The 23,373-nt window shown below is 38.7% G+C and overlaps 1 protein-coding gene across 1 annotated transcript in view; it reads left to right on the forward strand.

The window, feature by feature from the left end:
- The window catches only part of LOC102418072 (phenylalanine--tRNA ligase, mitochondrial), a 159,093-nt gene that overhangs the window by 130,853 nt on the left and 4,867 nt on the right, over positions 1-23,373 (forward strand). Inside the window, exon 4 of the mRNA XM_023763030.1 lies at positions 296-427. Coding sequence (XP_023618798.1) covers positions 296-427 — 132 coding nt within the window. The remainder of the gene's footprint in view (positions 1-295; positions 428-23,373) is intronic.

Here is a 23,373-nt window from a genome sequence, read left to right on the forward strand (position 1 = left end):
ATGATCTTGACCTAATTTTTTCATCTGCCAGGTACTTGCACGGATTTGACAGGAGATTGATTTGGCTTTAGAGAGTCCTGGAACTGCACAAAGTGTTTTTCATATTGGAAAAGACATACCCAGTTTTTTACAAGTTTTAAGATTTATTGCCTCCCCCTAACATGTTGCAAATTAATTTGTTTGCTATTTGTTTTAGTCAGAATGTAGAAATTGGTGTCATTAGCCAAAGGATAAACCTGATCCCAAGAATGGGCAGACTGCCTTTTAACACTGTTTTTATTTGGTATCTTTGCAGGTCTGGACATTAGATGGGTAGACTGCTACTTTCCTTTTACTCACCCTTCCTTCGAGATGGAGATCAACTTCCATGGAGAATGGCTAGAAGTTCTTGGCTGTGGAGTGATGGAACAACAACTGGTAAATTCAGGTAGAAAAGAATCCAACATTTTATTTACAGGCTCTCTTAAAAACCACTCTCCTCTCCTTTAACCTTATTTACACACTCATTTACATAGGCATTTACATATTCCTGTAAGGATAGCCTTACCATCTTCCTCATAGTGCCCTCCAGACTTATCTCCAATACTCAACTCTAGAAGAACTTAATCTCTCACACTTAATTTTGTAATGGTTTCTGTTTTTGGAGATCTTTCTTGTCAGCACTTTGCTGTTCAATTTGTACTTCGGCATTTCGTCTTTATTGGTATGTTGCTTTTTAATTGGCCCGCCAATGTTTGATGCATGTCATATATGAGTGCTGTTTGTGTTCCAAACTATTTAAGAACAAAGCCAATGTATTACCCTTTTTTGTTCATATTGCATTTAGAATAATGCCTAAATTCAACAGATACATCATAAAGACAATAAAACACACTATAAAAATACTTAAGAGGCTCTCAATGTTGACAGTGCCACCTAATTGAGGATAAGTTGGAAGACAGGATCTCTGATTAAATTCTATATATAGGTACTTAAGAAAGATCTTTCCAGCTCTTCTCTGCAGGACCATTGCTTAATAAAAATGATTATTTCTAAACTTAATTTCAGAGCTGTGATTTTTTAATTTTAAATTTTTATTTCAGAGAGGAAAGGAGAGGGAGAGAGAGATAGAAACATCAGTGATGAGAAAGAATCATTTATAGGCTGCCTCCTGCACGCTCCCTACTGGGGTTCGAGCCCGAAACCCAGGCATGTGCCCTTGACTGGAATTGAACCCAGGACCCTTTAGTCTGCAAGCCAACGCTATATCCACTGAGTCAAACCAGGTGGGGTGAGCTGTGAGTTTTATAATGTCTTCCATACTTAAATAAAAACAAAACAAAACCCCAACTCTTAGTCAACCAAGTCACAAACATAGTAAAGAAACAAATTAACTAATTTATTGGAAATCTTGCAAAAACATTCCTCATTTTTATACTTGGTAGAGTTACTGTCACCTATTCACCTTTGTCAATCTCAAGCTTTCCTTCATAAGAAGTGTCATTAGAAGCAGGTTTGAAGTCATCTAGAAATAGATACAGATAAGGATTTTTATACAGTGAACAGTACTTGAATACCTGGATCTAAAAAATAGCATGTTTCAGAGTGATAAGTCATTTATCAACAACCAGTAATTAAAATGGCTTAGAAGCATTTTTATATCACAAAATATTTAAAAAGTCGCCGTTTGAATTTAATTTAAAACATATTTTTTCAGAGTATAAATCCTTTCTGGGAACTCAGTTGAGATTTGAGCAGGGGCTGATCGCATAAGCAGTAACTGGAGTGGAAGTGATGCATATTGCAAAGTGCACTCTGCCCCTATATCCCACTTAGTCCCCACTCAGCTTCTGTAGAAGGACATTTGCTCTGTGGTGTTGGAGGCCAGTGGGTCTGGGTTCAGGGTTGGTCACAGGGCTTCCTACAGCAGAATGGAGAAGAGCAGCCCTTCTTGGTGACTAAGAAATGTTGATAGACCAGTGATCAGCAAACCGTGGCTCTTTGGCCCCTTGAGTGTGACTCTTCCTCAAAATATCACATGCGGGCACGCATGTACAGTGCGATTAAAACTTCGTGGCCCATGCGCAGAAGTCAGTTTTTGGCCTGGGCGAGTCTATTTTGAAGAAGTGGCGTTAGAAGTGGGGGGTGTCGGTGGTCAGGCGACGGGAGACGTGGCACAGGTGGGCCGCGGGATACGCAGCGCGGGGGAGGCGCCAAATATCAACAGTACGTAAACTATATAGGTAGGTTAATAACAATGTACCTACCTGTATAGTTTAAGTTTAAAAAATTTGGCTCTCAAAAGAAATTTCAGTCATTGTACTGTTGATATTTGGCTCTGTTGACTAATGAGTTTGCTGACCACTGGGATAGACCATAGATAACATCATGAGGTTAGAGAATAAGGGCAGAGTAAGATGGAAGAGATGAGGTGGCAGTGAAGTGCAGGAGTTTGTATTATTTGGGCTGGGAGACCAGAGACCTGGCCTTCCCTTCTTACTCTTAGGTAACCTCACCTGCAGGGCCTGGATTCAGTCAGCTCAGATTCTTGTCCATTCTGCCTAGGAAGGCTTTGGGGGAAGCCCTGCACTCTGCCAAATGTTTCTTGGATACTTTTCAAATACTTGTAGATCTGTATTAGAGAAGAGGGAGCACAGAGATCACAAATTAGGGCCTGTGCATAAAAGTTTTGAGGAATGAGCTTAAAAATTTTGAAGCCTGAGGGTAAAAGTTTTGAGGCCTGAGTTTGGGTTCTGTCAGTTGACAGCTGTGTGCCTTCAGGCAAATTGCTTAACCCCTAAGAGTCTTGATGTTCTCATATTAACACCTTGTGGACCAGTAGTTTTATTGCTAGCTTTACCCAGTGGCCAGATAAGTTTCTATTGAACGAGTTTTACATAAATGTTAAAGGCACGCTTTAAAATTAAATACCCATTGCATTTTGAAGTTATTTATTACATGTTCTTACAAGCTAATATCTTTTTAAAGTATGATACTTTGTAAAACACTGTGTAATATGAAGCAAGAATTCTCGTGATCTGTCCGCAATGTGGTAAAATGGGCACAGTGACTCTTTCCTTAACGTTCTATTATGAGGATTAATGGAGGATCTGGCAGCTAGGAAACATTCAGTAAAAATTGATAATTTTAAAAAATTTTCAAATGACTAGAGCTATTTATCAACAGAGATACCCCATAATAGGAAATATTTAAACAGAGGCTGACCTGCATATTACAGAAATGATTTATAACCAACTGGAACTAGATTACCTCTGATCTTAGTCATCTCAGGATCTCTGATTCTAGATTGAGTGATTGATTTGTTAGGGAACAGGAAAATTAAGAGTATTAAGAAACAGAAAATTCAGCTCTATAGATGAATAAGCATCTTAATAGAAAACAAAATATTGAGGGCATCTTTGTAAGATTTAATCTCTTCTTGAGTAGGAGCTAGCTTCAAATACTTCTATGGTGTTTTTATTTTATTTTTTAGTTTTGCTTTCATTTCTCATTTTTATTTTAAATTAAATTTACTGGGGTGACATTGGTTAATAAGTATACAGTTCCATAATACATCATCTGTATATTGGTTGTGTGTTCACCACCCGAAGTAAAATCTCCTTCTGTCACCATATATTTGACCCCCTTTACCTTTTACTACTGTTCCCTTATTCCCCTTCCCCTCTGGTAATCACCATGCTGTTGTCTGTGTCTATGAGTTTTTATTTGTTTGTTTGTCTTGTTTGTTCATTTACTGTTTTCAGTTTTATATTTCACTTGTGAATGAAATCATATGGTTTTTGACATTTTCCGTCTGACTTATTTCACTTAGCCTGATATTCTCAAGATCCATCCATATTGTCACAAATAGTTTTGATCTCTTCTTATGGCTGAGTAATATTACATTGTACATATGTACCACATCTTCTTTATCCAATCATCTATTAAAGAACATTTTGGTTATTATCATGTCTAGGGCACTGTGAATAATGCTGCAATGATCATAGGGGTCTATATACAGGGGTTGGTAAAAATAGGTTTATAGTTGTAAGTGTGCAAAACACAGAGTTTATTCTTGTTTTATTATTTATTCTTGTGTTATATTTTTTTCATGCAAACAACTGTAAACATACTTTGCCCGCCCCTGTATCTTTAGGAATAAATATTTTAAAAAATTTTGGGAAGATATCAGAAGAGAGGTTGCTGGGCCATATAACTCTATTCTTAATTTTTTGAGGAACCTCCATACTCTTTTCTAAAGTGGCTATACCAGCTTACATTCCCACCAGCAGTGAATGAGGATTCCTTTATCTCTACAACCTCTCTAACACTTGTTATTACTTGTCTTATTGATATTAGCTATTCTAACAGGTCAGAGATGGGATCTTATTATAGTTTGATTTGCATTTCCCTAATAGCTAGTGAACTTGAGCATTTTGTTATAATCTATTGGATCAAAGACCTAAATATAAGACCTGAAACAATAAATTACATGGAAGAAAACATAAGTACTAAATTTATAGACTTTGGTCTAAGAACTTTATGAATTTGACCTCAAAGACAAGGGAAGTAAAAGCAAAAATGAATGTGACTGTTTTGTTTACAGACAAAGATTTGAAGGAATCCTAGGTATCCTTCTCCCAGGAATGCTTGGTGTCAGGGGCCAGAACGAAGAAAGTAAATCAGGGGATGAGCAGCTTGCACATTAGTTGTCACTTGGAATTGTGCTTCCTTGTACATTTTCCAATATCCTTGGTGGGTTTTTATGAGGTTTATTCACACAGTAATTTGCTGAAAATAGTTATCTGAAGCAGGTTTCCAAATCACTATTGCACATTAATGAGACTGCTGTTCTACAATTAGATCAGCACATCAGGTATTCTTGAAGGAAATGGCAAAATGGGGGGGGGGGAAAAAAGAAGACACCGAAGATGCAAATAGGGTTTGAGAGATTCACAGTGGTGGTAGGATGTGTTTTAAGTTACTAGGAAATTGTACACCTATAATTTAAATCACATATCTTGAGAGAGAGAGAGAGAGAGAGAGAGAGAGAGAGAGAGAGAGACACTAACGGAAAGGAAGAAGAGACAGTGTTAGAACAGAAATTCTGTGTAGGCTTTGCTACTTGAACTTGAAGTTATGACAAAGTTCTGCTATGTGTTCTCAGACTCGAATGTGTTTTGACATATATAGTTATATTTTTAAACTGTGTCTGACAGTCACTAACCACAGACAATTGTAATTGCAGCTTATTTTTTTGTTATTTCTGAGTTTCTACGATATAGAGAAAGACTATGTACAATTCATCCCTCTAATTCTCCTACATTTTCTTCCCTTACATCCTCTCCCCTCGATTACCTGCCTTTTAATTTTTTAAAATATATTTTATTAGCCGTAACCGGTTTGGCTCAGTGGATAGAGCGTCGGCCTGCGGACTGAAAGGTCCCAGGTTCGATTCCGGTCAAGGGCATGTACCTTGGTTGTGGGCACATCCCCAGTAGGGGACGTGCAGGAGGCAGCTGATCGATGTTTCTCTCTCATCGATATTTCTAACTCTCTATCCCTCTCCCTTCCTCTCTGTAAAAAATCAATAAAATATATTTTAAAAAAATAAAATAAAATATATTTTATTGATTTCAGAGAGGAAGGAAGAGGGAGAGAGAGATAGAAACATCAATGATGATAGAGAATCATTGATCAGCTACCTCCTGCACGCCTTCTTCTGGGGATCGAGCCTACAACCCGGGCATGTGCCCTTGACCGGAAGTGAACCTGGGACCTTTAAGTCCCAGGCCAACGCTCTAACCACTGAGCCAAACCCATTAGGGCTTTCCCCGATTTTTAAATAGAACTTCTAAGAAACAATAAAGCCCTAGCCGATTTGGCTCAGTGGATAGAGCATTGCCCTGCAGACTGAAAGGCCCATTGATTGTTTCTATCTCCCTCTCCTTCTCCCTTTCTTTCTGAAATCAATAAAAATATATTTTAAAAAAAAGAAACAATAAAGTTGATGGTTGTAGATTCTCCTTCTTTATACTTTTTAAAAAAGATGTTTTAATTAAATTTAGAGAGAGAGGAAGGGAAAGGGAGAAAGAGATAGAAACATCGATTGGCTACCTCCTGCACATCCCCTACTGGGGATCAAGCCCACACCCCAGGCATGGACCCTGACCCAGAATCTAACCAATGACTTCTTGGTCATGGATCAACCACTGGGCCACACCAGCTGGGCAAATTCTCCTTCTTTAAAGTTCTTAAAGAGGTGCAGGTAAATGATGAAATAACTATAGACCAAAGAAACTGAAGCAGCCGTGATATAGCAGACATCAGTATAGCCCAGTTTACTGTGTGCCTGCATCTCACTAATGACTTAACATGCTTTCTTTTATTTTGGTAACAAGGCTCTGAGGTAGAGCTGGGAATTTTACAGAACCTGAGAAAGGTGATCAGGATCAAACACCTAGATGTGGTAATGTGACTTGCCCAGGTCTTTCTGACAACAGTTAACTACTATGTTGTGCTTCCTGTATACTAAGTTTCATGATTTTGAAGTGGCTAGAAATTAGTATCAAATAAATTATCCTCACATAGAATCAAGAACTGCAATCAAATGGAACAAACAACAGCAAACAAAACAACTCTATTTGTTCTGTAGTTATTTGTTACCACTAAAGAAGGGCAATGCCACCAATGTATGTAATCTGTGGTAGAGAGCACTTAATTAATAGCATGAAATTAGGTTGCTATTTGAATAGTCAATGAAAACACTTCATTGCACATTTAAGTTGACCATGGCAGGTATGTGTTTTTGTGTACAGATTAAGATAAGGCTTTTCCAGATAGTTTACATAATTTTACTTTAATTCTTTAAGTTACAGTGTCTTTACCATTGCTTTCAGACCCTTAGATTTAGTAGTTGTGAGATGGGTGGTGATTGTTGTCATAATGTGATTGTTCTTTTTTCTTTGAGGAGATTTTTTGAGGACAGTAAGGTATCACATCCCCAAATACTGCACACTTATTTCCCCATGGGTTGACTCAGGCTGCTAATGTCTTTTCAGATAATATGTGGAGCATGAACATCTAAAACTATCACCAGGGTGACCATGGGTCATGATTGTGCCAGGAAGGAATATACCATTTATTGAGCCCCTGTGAAATTTAGAAGATTGTGCACAGGCCAGGGGGATAAAAGGCTCTATAGTGGAAAATAACTTTTAAAAAATGGAATCACCTTCTTTATCTCTTCATTAAAATTTTAAAATTGCCTCTTCTGGATAAAACTAAATATGTACATGAACAGTTTCAAGTTTTAAACAGTCTTTTTTTGTTGTTGTTTTGTTCATTTGCTTGTCACATATTTTTTGAATTATTTCTAAGGCTATAGAAAAGCAAATAAGTATTGTTTTTGCTTTGAAAATAGCACAGTACACACAGACAAAAATAAATGATGACAGGTATTTGTAGTAGAGATACAGGGTGCAGAAGGGGGATGAGTGAGGGATTGGAGAAGAAGTACCAAGCTCTTGTCCTGGCTACATTCAGGATGGAATATGGTTGATACGGATATTTGAAATATATATCTGAGAATAACGTGCTGTTTGCAAAGGGTTATGTACTTTATCTTTTTTGGGGATATCTAGTTGGCATACCTAATGCTTCCTTTCCTATATAAGTGTAAAACTATTTCCAGTCTGTTCTTCTTTTTGGTAGACAGTCTCTACAGCCTCTAGATGCATTTATTTCATTCAGTGTTATTGATCTAAGTTGGTGAACTTATGGGTGGCATGGGACAAGACTGTACCAGCATTGTGTTACATACACCAGACATGCCATTCCTATACTTAGCATCTTTTGTGTGTGAGGAGCTGTGCTAGACAAAGAAGGCACAGAAATCGATATATGTGATTTCTCGCTGTAAAATTGCAAGTGAGTAGGGAAGGTAAGACTATAATTGGAGCATGGTAGCATAAGTGCCTTTCTTGACATGGGCCTTTGGGGATGTGAAGAGGGAACTCTGCCTTTCACTAAAATCAGGGGAGGCATCATAGAGATGGTGGCATTTGAACTGGATCTTAAACAGTGGTTGTCAGATGTGTGCCTAGTAATCACCTGAGGAGCTTATGTAAAATGTCAGTTCACAGAGTGTCCGATTCTATAGGTCTGGGATGGGGGACCAAGATGTGCATTTTAAACAAATATCTTGGATAATTCTTGTGAATAACCTGCACTCAGACCATGCCTCAAAAACTCTGTGTTTAGGATAGGTAGAATATTTTCCTTACTTTTGGGGTACAATCTATCTATATATATAAAATCCTAAGCAATTGTTACAACTGGTTGACCGAACGACCAGTCAACCGGTCACTATGACTATGCACTGAACACCAGGGGGCAGACGCTCAATGCAGGAGCTGTCCCCTGGTGGTCATTGTGCTCTCACAGCCAACCTCCTGCGGTCCCTCCCCCGACCGGCCAGCCCCAATGGCTCAGATTGCCAGCCAGGCCGAGGGACCCCACCCATGCATGAATCAGTGCACTGGGACTCTAGTTAAATGAACTACACATATTTAAAGTGTACAACTTGATTAATTTTTGACATATGTATATACCTGTAAAACCATCATCATAATCAAGGTAATAAACATTTTCATTACAAACCAATGTATTCTTTTGCAGTTTTTCTAATCTTTCCTCCTTCTATCCCTGTCTCCAGGTAACTACTGATCTAACTCTGTCATTATAGATTACTTTGGCTTTTCTAATTTTATATAAGTGAATCATACAGTATGTATTCTTTATACTTAATTTCTTTCCCTCAGCATACTGATTTTGAGATATATTAATGTTTTTATATGTATCTGTCAATATTATATGTATCAATTCTTTCCTTTTTGTTTTGAGTATTGTTTCATTGTATAAATATATCAAAATGTGTTTATCCATTCACTTATTCATGGACTTTTAGGTTGTTCCCAGTTTTGTACTATTACAAATAAAGCTCTTTTGAATATTTGTACAACAGTCTTTGTGTGGTCATATGTTTCCATTTCTCTTGAGGAGAAAACCTAAGAGTAGAATGGTCTATAAATGTCAAATAGATCAATGTAATTGAATTGTGTTTAGCTCTTCTATGTAAACTGATATTTTTGGCCTTGGTATTCTATCAATTTCTCAAAAAAGAGTGATAAAATTTTTACTATGATTATAGATTTGTCTATTTTGCTCTTATTAAATTTTCTTTCATTTTTTTAAGATATAATATTAGGTGCATACATTTTTATAAATGGTATGTTTTCTGCAGGAATTGCCCCTTTTATCATTGTGAAATATCCATACTTTCTTGAAGTCTGTTTAATTTACATTAAAATACACATTCTTGCCTTACCTACTCCCTCCTCAGTTACCTTATGTTGTTTAAGTTACATGTATTTTGTCTGTATACATTGGAAACTGCACCATTTGCTGTTAAAACTTTTTGCTTTAAATATGCATTTTAAAGAACTTAAGAGGAAAACTATTATTTTATATTTACCTGGTTATTTACCATTTCTCTTATTCTTTTTCATTCCTGAAGATCCATGTTTCCTTCTGGTAATTTTGCCTTTCAGTATGGAAAGCATCCCTTAGCATTTCTTACAAAACATGTCTGCTGGGGATGAGTTTCTCTTCTTTTTAAAAAAATATATTTTTATTGATTTCAGAGAGGGAGGGAGAGGGAGAATATTTTATTATGAAGGAAATTTTTATCGAATATAGAATTCTGGATTGATAGATCTTTTTTCTCAACAATTTAAAGATATTGTTGTTGCATTGTCTTCTGCCTTTATGGTTTCTGTAGAGAAACTCTTAATCATTTCATTTCTTGTTCTGCATGTAATGTGTTATCTTTCTCTAGCTACTGTTTATTTCATTATCTTTGTTTTTAGTAGTGTGGTTTTCATGAATTTAAGTGTGGTTTTCTTTTTTTATATATATATATTTTATTGATTTTTTACAGAGAGGAAGGGAGAGAGATAGAGAGTTAGAAACATCGATGAGAGAGAAACATCGATCAGCTGCCTCCTGCACATCTCCTGCTGGGGATGTGCCTGCAACCAAGGTACATGCCCTTGACCGGAATCGAACCTGGGACCTTCCAGTCCGCAGGCCGACGCTCTATCCACTGAGCCAAACCAGTTTCAGCAGTGTGGTTTTCTTTGAGATTATCTGTTTTCAGTTTCAATGAGCTTGAATCTCTAATTTATGTCTTTCACCAATTTTGGTAAGTTTCTGATCATTACTTCTTTAGATAACTTTTCTGTTTCAATTTCTTCCTCTTCTGCTTCTGGAACTCAAATTACAACCATGTTAGATTTTTTTATTTTATCCCAGAAGATCCCAAGACTTGACTCACTTTTTCTATCTTTTGTCTCAGTTGTTCATCCTATATAATAAAAGCATAATATGCTAAGTGTCTGACTGTTCAACCAGTCACTATAATGCTCACTGACCACCAGGGGGCAGTCACTCCGACCAGTAGGTTAGCTGGCTGCTGAATTTTTGAGTTAAAACAATCAGTTGAGACTATCTAAGACATGGCAACTCTGCTCCTTCCCTTCCTTTCTCTCTCTTTCCCTTTTTCTTTCTCCCTTCCTTTCCTTTATCCTCTTAACTTTCTTCTCTTCCTTTAAGTCACTCTTGGCCCTTTTAGTGCTCTTTCAGAAAAGCAAACAAATATGTATCAGCACCATGTATAGGTTTTGCCTTGTAGTTCCTCCTCATGACATGTTTTCAAGCTGTCAGAATAGAGATGTGTGTTCAAATATTTACTTACCTTTTTGTCCATTTCCCCTTTTCAAAATGGATAAGATAGTAAGATTCCATGATATAAAAGCAAACTATAATCATTGAAAGCTTAAGAAAATAAAGTAAGAAAAAGAAATTCTCTTGTCACCAACAAAAAACTTTAAAAATATGCATATGTATAATTATTAGATACTAGAGGCCCGGTGCACAAAAATTTGTTTACTCGGTGGGGGGGTCCCTCAGCCCCGGCCTGTGCCCTCTCGCAGTCTGGGACCCCTTGGGGGATGTCCACCTGCCAGCTCCCTGGCAGCCCGGGAGCCCTTGGGGGATGTCCACTTGCCAGTGGAGAGCAGGCCTAAGCTGCAGTCGTACATCCTTAGCGCTGAGGAGGCGGGAGAGGCTCCCGCCACCACCGCTGTGCTGGCAGCTGGCAGCCTGGCTTGTGGCTGAGCAGAGCTCCCCCTGTGGGAGTGCACTGACCACCAGAGAGCAGCTCCTGCATTGAGCTTCTGCCCCTGGTGGTCAGTGTGTGTCATAGTGACCAGTCATTCCCAGTCGTTCTGCTGTTAGGGTCAATTTGCATATTACCCTTTTATTATATAGGATAGAGGCCTGGTGCACGGGTAGGGGCTGGGTGGTTTGCCCTGAAGGGTGTCCCAGATCAGGGTGGGGGTCCTACTGAGGTGCCTGGCCAGCCTGGGTGAGGGGTTGAGGGCCGTTTTCAGGCTGGCCACACCCCCTTCAGGCTGGGGCTCCCCACTGGGGTGCCTGGCCAGCCTGGGTGAGGGACTGAGGGCTGTTTTCAGGCTGGCCACGCCCCCTGGCTACCCAGGCTCCCAGCCTCTCCTTTTTTTCTTTTTTTTTTTCTGGGATTTATTTATCTTCTATAATTGAAACTTTATAGAGCGTAGCCCAGGGCCGGCCAGGGCAGGCGGGAAGCTTGGCTTCCTCCATCGCTGGGGGAAACCCAGGTTTCCTGCTCGCTCCAGCTCCGTGGCCACCACCATCTTAGTTGGGTTAATTTTCATACTCGCTCCTGATTGGCTGGTGGGCGTGGCTGGTGGGCGTGGCTGGTGGGCATGGCTTGAGCGTAGTGGAGGGATGGTTAATTTGCATGTTTCTCTTTTATTATATAGGATACCTATAAATATATCTATAAAACATATATTTTATAAAAATAGAATTTCCCTTTGAATTTTTTAGTATTATGCCTTTTTATAAGAATTTTGACATGAGTGTCTTTCATATTGCCAAATATATACCTATATCATCATTGTTAATATCTCTGGTTGCTAGTGTAGTTGAACATGTTTCCAGAAGTTTTTGACTTTGTTTTCTAATGGCACTTGAAAGGATGCTAGGATATAAACTACATTTTCTGTTTATTGTCCCACCTCATAACTTTATTCTCATCTTTGTGTTCTTAACATGTGCACTTTCTAGTTTACTGAGAACATCTAAGTAAGTGAACTGTCAATTTTTCTCTTCATCATAGGATTTCCCTATATTTTCATATAGTTTCTCCTCTTAGCCAAGGCTAGGTAACATTGGCTCTGGACTTTATGCCTACAGCCCCTTAAATCTGCATCTCTTATCCTCATTTTCTCTCCTATTCATTTTTTAAAAAAATTGTTTAAATATTTATATTCATATAACATAAAATTAACCATTTTAAAGTGAACAGTTCAATGGCATTCTAGTACATTTATGATGTTTTGCAATCATGACCTCTAACTAGTTTTCTGCAATTTCCATTACTCCAAAGGGAAACATCTTACTCTTTAAGTGGCTTCTTTCCACTCTCTTTCCCCCAGCCCTTGGCAACCACATTCTGTGTTTTGTCTCTATGGATTTATCTATTATGATTTCATATAAATGGAGTCTTACGGTATATGACCTTTTGTTTCTGACTTCTTTTGCTTGGCATAATGTTTTGGAGGTATATCTACATTGTAGCATATACAGTACTTCAGTCCTCTTTGTGGGTAAATATTATTATTCCACTAGAGGCCTGGTGCATGAACTCGTGCACCAGTGGGGTCCCTTGGCCTGGCCTGCAGGATCAGGCTGAAACCAGCTCTATGACATCCCCCGAGGGGTCCCAGAGAGGGTGCAGGCCAGGCCGATTAGGGCCGATTAGGGCCAGGGAGGGAAGCGGAAGGTTGGTCATCCAGGAAGGGACCACAGGAGGGCTCTAGGGTGTGTCCAACCCATCTTGCTCAGTCCCGATTGGCTGGACCCCAGCAGCAAGCTAACCTACCAGTGGGACCATCTGCCCCCTGGTGGTCAGTGCATATCATAGTGACTGGTCAACTGTCTGCCCCCTGGTGGTCAGTGCACATCATAGCGAGTGGTTGAGTGGCCTTAGCATATCATTAGCATATTATGCTTTGATTGGTTGAACGGACAACCAGACGACTGGACACTTAGCATATTAGGCTTTTATTATATATGATTATATGCATATACCACAATTTATTTATTCATTCATGTATTTATGGACATTTGGCTATTTCCATGTTTTGGCTATTGTAAATAGTGTTGCTGTGAACATGCATGTACATGTACTTGTTTGGATCCCTGTTTTCAGTTCATTTGGGTATATATCTAGGTGTGGAATTGCTGAGTCATATGACAATACTATCTTTAACTTTTTGAGGAAGTACCAAACTAACATCCACAACAGCTAAGCCATTTTCATGCCTACCAGCAGTATATGAGGGTCCAGATTCCCCATATCCCTGCCAGAATTTTATTATTTTCTGTTTGCTTTGTACTGTATTTTTTGTTTTCCAGCCATCCTAGTAGATGTGTAGTGGTATCTCATTGTGGTTTTAATTTTTGTTTCCCTAGTGACTTACAATGTTAAACATCTCTTCATATACTTGTTAGCTATTTCTGTATTTTCTTTGGTAAAGTGTCTATTCAAGTCCTTTGCCCATTTTTAAAATTGGATTGTTTGTCTTTTTATTGTTGAGTTGAAACAATTTTTTATGTATTCTGGATACCAGACCTTTATCACATCTGTGATTTGTAAATATTTTCTCCAGTTCCATAGGTTATCTTTTCATTTTCTTTATAGTGTCCTTTGAAGCACAAAAGTATTTAATTCTGATGTAGTCTAATTTATCTGTCCTTTTGTTTCTTTGCACCTGCTTTTAGTGTCATATCTAAGAATTCATTGCCAAATCTGAGGTCGAGAAGATATATCCCTGTGTTTTCTTCTAGGAGTTTTGTGGTTTTAGCTCTTATGTTTAGGCCTTTGATCCATTTTATGGCAATTTTTGTATGTAGTATGATGTACGGGTCAAATTTCATTCTTTTGCTTGTGGACATCCAGTTGTCCTAGCACCATTTGTTGAAGAAACTATTTCTTCCCCATTGAAAGATCTTGGCACCCATGTTGAAAATCAATTGACCATAAATGTATGGGTTTCCTTCTGGACATTTAATTCTATTCAATTGTTCTATCTTTCTATCCTCATGCTTAGTACCACACTGTTTTGGTTCCTGTAGCTTTTTAGTAAGTTTTGAAATTTGGAAGTGTGAGTCTTCCAACTTTGTTGTTCTTCTATCCATTTTTTACTCTTTGTCATTAACATGCTCAAATTAAAAGAATTACTTTTTCTTAATTTTTTTCATTGAAGTAAATACTTGATCCTTATTCTTTATCCACTTATCTGTTTATCTATCTATCTTGTTTGAGTCCATGTTTTCAGTGCATTTGGGTATTATAGCTACCAATCCAGTATCTACCACCCAGCTTAAGAGATAGGACATTATGCAGTTGAAGTCCCCTGTGAATCCCTTCCTGTTAGTATCTTCCATCTTTCCTTCTATCCTGTGAGCATTCACTAGTCTGAATTTTATATTATTACCTTGATTTTTACTGTAGTTTACATATGTATTTTGTAAAATAAGTTAACTTTCATCAGGTTTTAAACTTTAATAGTTGGAATCATGCTGTACATCCTTTTGTGATTTTAGTTTTTCATGCAGTATTGTCAAATTCATCTTTGGAGTTTTATTTCATTTATTTTTCACTGTTTAATTATATTGGATGAATATACTAGTTTATTCATCCATTCTTTAATGGACATTTGATTATTTCCTTTTTTTTCTATTATGTATAGGTGTAAGAGTTTCTTCAAGGCATATTTTTTTAGCAGTAAAATTGCTAAGTCAGTACTTATGGGTGTCTTTAGATTTATTGGATATCACTAGATTGTTTTCTAAAGCAGTCGGGCCAATTTATACTGCTTTGAGCCTGTATGAAAGTTTTTGGTGCTCTACATCCTCTTCAACACTTGACTTTGTTCAGCTTATTTTGTTAATATGATGAGTTTAAAATAGTTCTCACTATGGTTTTATTTCCTTTTACCTATCACTATTAAGGTTGATCATATTTTTATATATTTATTTGACACATAGTTTATTTTTTTGCTCATTTTGATGGTTTTTTTCTGTTTGTCTTTTTTTTTATTTGATTTGTAGGAACTCATTTATTTTGAATATAGTAGTCCCCACTTATATAGAGGGGATACCTTTCAAAACCCCCAGTGAATGCCTGAAACCACAGATAGTGCTGAACCCTATATATACTATGTTTTTCCCTTTACATACATACCTATATGAAATTTAACTTATAAAACACAATAAGAAACTAATAATAATAACTAATAATAAAATAGAACATTATAACAATATATTGTAATAAAAATTATGTGAATGTAGTCTCTCAAAATATTTTATTTTACTGTACTCACCCTTCTCATGATGATGTGAGATGATACAATTCCATATTAAGTCAAGAATTTTCACCTTTGCACTTAAAGGAAGCATTTTGTGGCTTCTCTTTGGCATATCTGAATTGCCTGCATGACTTCTCTTGTGCTTTTAAGCCATCATGAAGTAAAGTAAGGGTGACTTGAACACAAGCACTGCAATACCTTGACAGTCAATCTGATATCTGAGATGCTACTAAGAGACTAAAGGGACAGGGACTGTCTATAGCAGTGATGGTGAACCTATGACACGCGTGTCAGAGGTGACACGCGAACTCATTTTTTTGGTTGATTTTTCTTTGTTAAATGACATTTAAATATATAAAATAAATATCAAAAATATAAGTCTTTGTTTTACTATGGTTGCAAATATCAAAAATTTTTTATATGTGACACGGCACCAGAGTTAAGTTAGGGTTTTTCAAAATGCTGACACGCTGAGCTCAAAAGGTTTGCCATCACTGGTCTATAGTATGGATATGCTGAACAAAGGGATGGTTCACATCCTGGGCAGGATGCAGCCATGCGGCGAGAGATTTCATCACACTACTTAGAGCAATGCTTATTTTAAAACTTATGAATTTTTAGTTTCTGGAATTTTCTGTTTAATCTTTTTGGACCATGGTTGACTGTGGGTAACTGAAACCATGGAGGGGGAGAAAGGGTGTTACTGTACTAATTATTTGTCATTTTCATGTATGTAGGTATATTTTCCTGGTTTGAGGTTTTTCTTTTTTTCTAAGTCACTCTTTTATAAATAGAATATATATATTTATATTTCTTATTTGTGTAGCCTTAGGTTTCTGTATATAACATCAGTCACTGTCAGGGAATGTGGGTGGGTGTAAGTTGACAATCCGTAACAATAACCCTTCTGCTTGTCAAGCTTGATTCTGACAATTTAAGTCTCTGATGTTATTGCTATATCATTCATATTTTCAGCATGGAGATTGTACATATTTAATGACTTTCAAACATCTACCCTCTGTCTCCTAATCTTCTGTCAGATTTAGCCCCACCCTCTGTGACAGTTTCTCTGGATTGGGAAGGTATGCTGGGTCGCTTGTTTGACTGGGAAATGTAGCTTGGGGCTTGCTTGGGGACTCCAGTTATACTTTGGCAGAGAATTTGATTTGTTTCCTGTTATATTTTTAGTTCTTTCTAATCCTGCTCAGTATTTCTGTTATTGCAATAAAAGTAAAGGTTTTGATAGCTTGATTCAAGTTGTGCTATGCATATACATTTCTGATGTTTTTGCAGCTATTATAATGTGTTGCATACTGTCTGTGACATGATTTCTCTACATAGGAGACTTTTGGAAAGCAGATATTCTCTTCTGTGTATTATTTTCAATGTCTGAGGTCTTGTATATTTGACAAATATAAGGCAATTGTCATTTAATTTCTTAGTCCTTCCCTCATCAATGTGAACTGAATTTTCCATTTTTTTCAACTGTTTTTCTTTTTTTCGATTTTCTCCCCCATTCATGAAACAGTAACCCTAATAACACAAACCAACTATTAGCTTTTGACACTTGAAAGCTGAAAGAGCAGTTTGAGAGTTTCCAGATAAGAGTTTCAGATTAGGAATAAAATTGAAATTTGATAAGTTTGGATTGTTGCAAATGGTTAATTTCCTTCATCAGACTCCATTATTGTTCCCAGTTCTTCCCCCCACCCTGTGGCCATGTGCTTTGACTGTTACTATGAAGCACTTTCCACTGTGGGAGGAGTATATTTCTTTTCTGCATTAATTTTTAGCTTGGCTGCCTGAGTTCTTTGGCTAAAATGGTATTAGCAGATGTGATACAGAGACTTGAAATGTACTTGGTAGTGGTTTTGTCCTCTTTTGTTTCCACCTTCGTTATGAAATGCATAGCCTGCTGGTTCTAGAACAGTAAGAAGCTGGTGGAATGGACTCCAACCCCAGAGCCTGAAGCCCAGCCTAGTCTGGACCAGCTGAGCTCCAGTCCCACAGACGCAATGCTGTTGTATGCCCCTGGGAGTTTGTAGTGGTTTGTCCATACACAGTAGCTCTCTGATAAAATTTACATTACGGCTATCTTGTATATTCTTTCTCAGCTTACCCAGGGCTCACAGTTTGCTTACAGTTCTCTCATCCAATACCATCATGCAGAATTCATTTTCTTTTGAGCTTTTCCTCACCACCTCGCTTTCTAGCTTAGTGAGAAGGTGACAGGGAAAGAGCTTGACTTTTTCAATTTCCCTCCCTCCCTAGAGAAGTCTTTGAAATAGATTCCCAATATTTTAGTTTGTGTACTGGGTTGTTCCCTAAACCAGACAGGGATTGGGGTGGGATTTATCTAGAAGGTCATCCCATTGTATTTTTGAAATGCTACAGACATGGGATGTTGTGTGTGCATGCATGTCACGTGCATTCTCAGTATAACCTTTTTAAAGTTTTAGTGCTAGGTGTCTGACTTGAATCAGCCTTAGGTACTTAGGTGGAAACCTCTAGAATCACAGGAATGTAAGTGTCACGAGAGCAGGGATTTTTCTGGTTTTGATCATTCACTGTCATATTCCCAGTTCCTGGAACAATGCCTATCACATCATAGTCACTCATTATCTAAAATAATAAAAGGGTAATATGCTAATCCTTCCTTCTGGACAAAGCCGCAGTGGGTGGGGACTGAGGCAGCGGCGGCAGTGGGTGGGTGCTGGGGCCAAGGCCCTTGCACGAGTTTTGTGCATTGGGCCTCTAGTACATATTATAAAATGAGTGATGGGTACGTGTGTGGGTGGAGCCCTCCTTCCTCATACTGATGTTTACTATTTTTTCTCCAGGTACATTGAAACAGTAAAATGAGGAGGGAAACCACCCTAGTTTCCCAGGCTGGCCCTTGGCCTCTGCTCTCAGCTGCAGCTCCTAAGTTAATAGGAAGATGTTGTAGGAAGCATAAAGGCCCAGGAGTGAAGATTTGCCTGGAGATAGATCTTGGGCAAGTCCTGGGGGTCTCAGTTTCTTCATCTGTAAAATAAGAGGCCTAAGTGATATAATCTCCAAATATCCTTTTAGCTCGCAAATGCCATGATTCAGCCTCCTAAACCAGAGGTTTTTAATATTAGTAAAACCCACAGGAGAAGTTCTGTTTTATAGCACCACATGGAAGATTACATAGCAGCAGGACTTTCGTGTATATGGTTGGTTAATCAGGTTTCTTTCTCCTTAAAGAAACTCTCATAGACTTAAAAAAGGAAAAAGGAAAGATGCACATATAATTTAATTTTATTTAAACTATTTATGAAACCAGTGCTTCATGGGATCATTGTAGCTTTGCAGGCAGGTAGTGAAGTGCTCCTCTGGCTCAATTTTATTTTCTCCCTTGCAAAAACGCAATTTAGAAGTTTAGGAATTATTTATGGTACTGTGGGGATAAACACAACCTGCTAAGTTATTTTTCTTGTGTCATTTTTTTCAAGATCCATTTCTGTATGTTAGGCTGGAAGTAATGTCTTCACGAAATGGACATTTTGTTAGATCCATGGATAAAATGAAGTGATGTCATTAGGCAAAATTTATGCCAGATGTTCAAATTATGTTTTTTTAATTGACATAATTCAGGAGGATCAAGATTTTGATATTCAATAAGTGTGGAAAATAGTAATGAGCTGAAAATGTTCTATTGCTCTCTTTACTGGAAAGAATCTCTGAGCTAGGAAGAACTAACTCTGTGCAAGGGATAAAGTGAGCAGCATTTTCCTAACTTATTTGACTACAGAATCTCTTTATGAAAAAAATTATTTTTGTGGAGTGTGTCCCAAGAAGGGAGATGCTTGTTCATTGCGGCTGGGTTGACAGTAAACTAGGAGGCTAATGGAAGTGTATTTGGGGAAAGTAATGACCAAGTATAATAAGATATTATTTTTAAATTATACCTTGAAGAGTGCCTTCAATATGAAGGGAAGCAGCTGATATTAATATACAGAATTTAGAACATTCACTTAGCATTGTAGATTATTTGTCAGTAGAGCTCTGGAAATTGAGGGTTTGTGGGCTTTTAAAGTATTAGGAAGGAAAAGCTCTCAAAATCCATTATTTAGTACTTCCATTAATTAGAATCAGACTTAACTCTCTTTGTCCATTCCTTCAACAAATGCTTAATTACTAGAAGCCCGGTGCATGAATTTGTGCACGGGTGGGGTCCCTCAGCCTGGCTGACAATCAGGGGCCATCTTGCCCAGTCCCGATCAGGGCCAGCTGGTAGGAGGGACCATGGGAGGTTGGCTGTGGGAGCACACTGACCACCCAGCCGACTGAGGGGAGGGACCTCGGGAGGTTGGCCACGGGAGGTTGGCTGTGAGAGTGCACTGACCACCAGAGGGCAGCTCCTGCATTGAGCGCCTGCCCCTGGTGGTCAGTGCGTGTCATAGTGACCAGTCGTTCGGTCCTTCAGTCACTTAGGCATATATATATATGTAAATAATGTGGCAGGCACCATGCTAGGTGCTGCAGATACGGAGGCCATTTCTGCCTTTGAGGGACCTACAGTCCAGTGGGAGAGACTGACAGCTCATCTACTATTTCCATGGTAGTGTGATAACAGTTGAAGGAGTAAATGGTTCCTTGAGAGAATGGGCAAGTCTTCACTGAGTTTATAATGCTTTAACTGAGCAAAAAAGATTGAGTAGGTTAGGTGATGGGGGTAGGTTGAAGAGGACATCTTTCCCAGGCAGAGAGTAGCTTGTGCAAAGAGATACAGAGTGTAAGGCAACACTGCTTGTTCTGGAAAGACATTAGTGTGGAGTGGTGGACAAACTAGTTGGCCTGTGAATCCAGTAGAAAAGACTGGAAACCTCCTCGGTATTGGTCAGTTCTGGAAGGGCTTGGAAGGCAAAATAAAAGACTTTAAATATCACCCTTCTGGGAGAAGTACATGATTGGAGGATTTTAAGTAGGAGAGAGATATGATCAGGTTTGTGATTTAGAGACTGGCATTACTGGCAAGAGTGAGTTGAAGTGCCAGTTCAAAGGCAGGGAGGCCAGGTGAACAGTACAGATTAATTGAAGAGAATGAGAGCTGAAGCAGTGGCAGGAGGGAGAGAGGGCTACAGATTGGGATGAACTTAGGTAGTAAGCCAGGCTTTCTGTGCTCAGGGACCACATTCTTGGTGTGATGAAGAGGTCATAGATGTAGCAGTTAGTTCTGATTGCTGCTTTCCCAGACATAACTTACATAGAACCTTTGGCTATACTTCACCACTGTACATTCTCCAGAGAATGAGAGGTGAATTTTCCCCCCCCCCCGCCACACACACACCTTCTCTACCTTCAGTTGCCTGAACCATAAATAAGTAGCATAACTTCTTTCTCATTTTGGAGGCATTTTTTAAAAATACATTTTTATTGATTTCAGAGAGAGAGGGAGGGAGAGAGAGAGAAACATCAATGATGAGAGAGAATCATTAATTGGCTCCCTCCTGCCCGCCCTCTACTGGGGACCGAGCTCACAAGCCTGACATGTGCCCTTAACTGGAAACCCAGGGCCCTTCAGTCCTCACGCCAACACTCTATCCACTGAGCCAAACCGGTTATGGCATGGAGGCATTTTTAAGAGAGAGGAGGCAAATCTCTTCTGAAGTAAAAGAAGTAACTTTTTTCCCCCGTTTTAAAAAAGAGCTCTTCTTAATTGTATAGGCTTTGAGCCCTACGAAACCTGGATTCGTTCCTGGATGAAGTGTATGTGGTGAAGATGATTCTTACTCTTCTAGACCATTGCTCTGGTTCTCCTTTGACAGGTTTTCTCTGGGTTCTGAGTCCAAGTGTGTCTGCCTTTTGGAAAGTACCTGGCTGAGTCGTCTACATTGGTTGTGGGCCCAGAGGCATATGCCTCAAATTGAGCAGACCTGAAATGGTCTTTGTATAACTCCCTTTCTTTGGATGTGGACTTTTTAGTTGATTTATTTAATTAAAGCCATTCTTTCTTGTCCATGGCTGGTTCTCTGCTAGCCATGGAGGGGGCTGGACATTGGAGCTCCTCATTAGTTTCACTTACATTCTTTGTCAGTGTTGCCAGGAATAGTAGGCATATGAAAGAACTAAGGAACAGAAAAGGACAGTGTCTTATAGGACTTGCTTACTTACTAGCTACTGCTGGCTGGTTTCCTTGACCACCATAAGGTAGATGTACATGCCTCTACAGAAAATATCAGGAGCTTTAGGCCAGAAAGATGTACCTTCACTGACAAATATACTTATCACTTAACATCTTTTGAATCTCGGTACCTAGTCTATAAAGTGAGAATAATAATATACACCCGTTGGGCTTGAGATGAAGAGTAAATAAATTAATGCATATAATGTGCTTAGCATGGTGTCTGGTGCATAGTAAGTGATAAAAAAGTGTTAGATCCTCTCTCCCCTCACTTTAATCCTTCTATTCTTCCAACTTTAAAGTTGGAAATAATCTCTAATGAAATCACATGTCAACTTTGCATCTATTTGTGTAGGGACACTGGGGGGTGGGGGGAGGGAAGGGCAGGACCCAGAGAGTAATTGTGGTTTCTTAAAGAGTTCTGTGGCTTAAAAAAGTTAAGAACCATTGATTTAATCTATACCCTTATTTTGCATATGTGGAATTAGAGTTTTTTAATGGGGTAGTTTTAGGTATGTGTGATAGAGAAACAAATGCAGCTGTGTTTTGAGAGGTACTGAACAATTCTTGACTAATAATGCTGTCTGCTTAAGGACCTTATTTTTTTAAAATATATTTTATTTTATTTTTTTAAAATGTATTTTACTGATTTTTTACAGAGAGGAAGGGAGAGAGATAGTTAGAAACATCGATGAGAGAGAAACATCGATCAGCTGCCTCCTGCACATCTCCCACTGGGGATGTGCCCACATCCCAGGTACATGCCCTTGACCGGAATCGAACCTGGGACCTTTCAGTCTGCAGGCCGAGGCTCTATCCACTGAGCCAAACCGGTTTCGGCTGAAATATAAAGCTAGAGATGGTCCCTGCCCTCATGGACCTTACAGTCAGATATAGAATGTGGACAAGTAAACATACAGTTACAATATAGTATGATGCCTGCTCTGAGGAGGGGAGTACATTGTGCAGTGGGAATAATAGGAAGTGGCATCTATTGTGACTTGGGGGAAGTCTTTAGAAAGGCCTCCTAATCTGAGATATGAAAATGAATGAGAGGTAGTGGTAAAAGGGACTGGTGAAGAGGAAGCATGTTCTAGGACAGGAGCAGCAAACTTGTTTTGTAAGGGACCAGATGTTTTAGGTTAGATGTTTTAGGTTTGGCCGGCCATCTGGTCTCTGCTGCAGCGATTCAGCTCTGCCATTGTGGTGTGAGAACATCCATAGACATAGGTAAATAAATGAGTGTGGTTGTGTTCCAATAAAACTTTATTTATGGAAAATTTCATATAATTTTCATGTGTCATGAAACAGTATTCTTTTGATATTTCTCAGCCTTTTAAAAATGTAAAATTCATTCTTAGCCTGCAGGCTGTGCACAAACAGAGGGAGTGGGGGCCTGATTTGGCCTGCAGACTGAGGTAAGCTGACTCCTGTTCCAGGCAAGAGGATCATCATGCTCAAAGGTCAAGAGCAAGAGAAAGCACACTGGGGCGGAATTCTGCAGTGTCCTTTCTACACTGGTCTCCCAACTATCCCATATGCTCGGGCCACCTCTTTCATTATTTCTATGCTCTTCTGAATAACGTTTAGTGATTTCTCATGAAAGTAATTGAAGTCCTCTGCTCTGTCTGCCTTGTTTGCCACAACTTCCCTTTAGGAAGGATTTGGGGAAAATTCTGCTCCACTGACAGTAACATAGTATTTTAG

Source organism: Myotis lucifugus, unplaced genomic scaffold (genome assembly GCF_000147115.1).
Source record: "Myotis lucifugus unplaced genomic scaffold, Myoluc2.0 scaffold_272, whole genome shotgun sequence".
Taxonomy (NCBI): Eukaryota; Metazoa; Chordata; class Mammalia; order Chiroptera; family Vespertilionidae; genus Myotis; species Myotis lucifugus.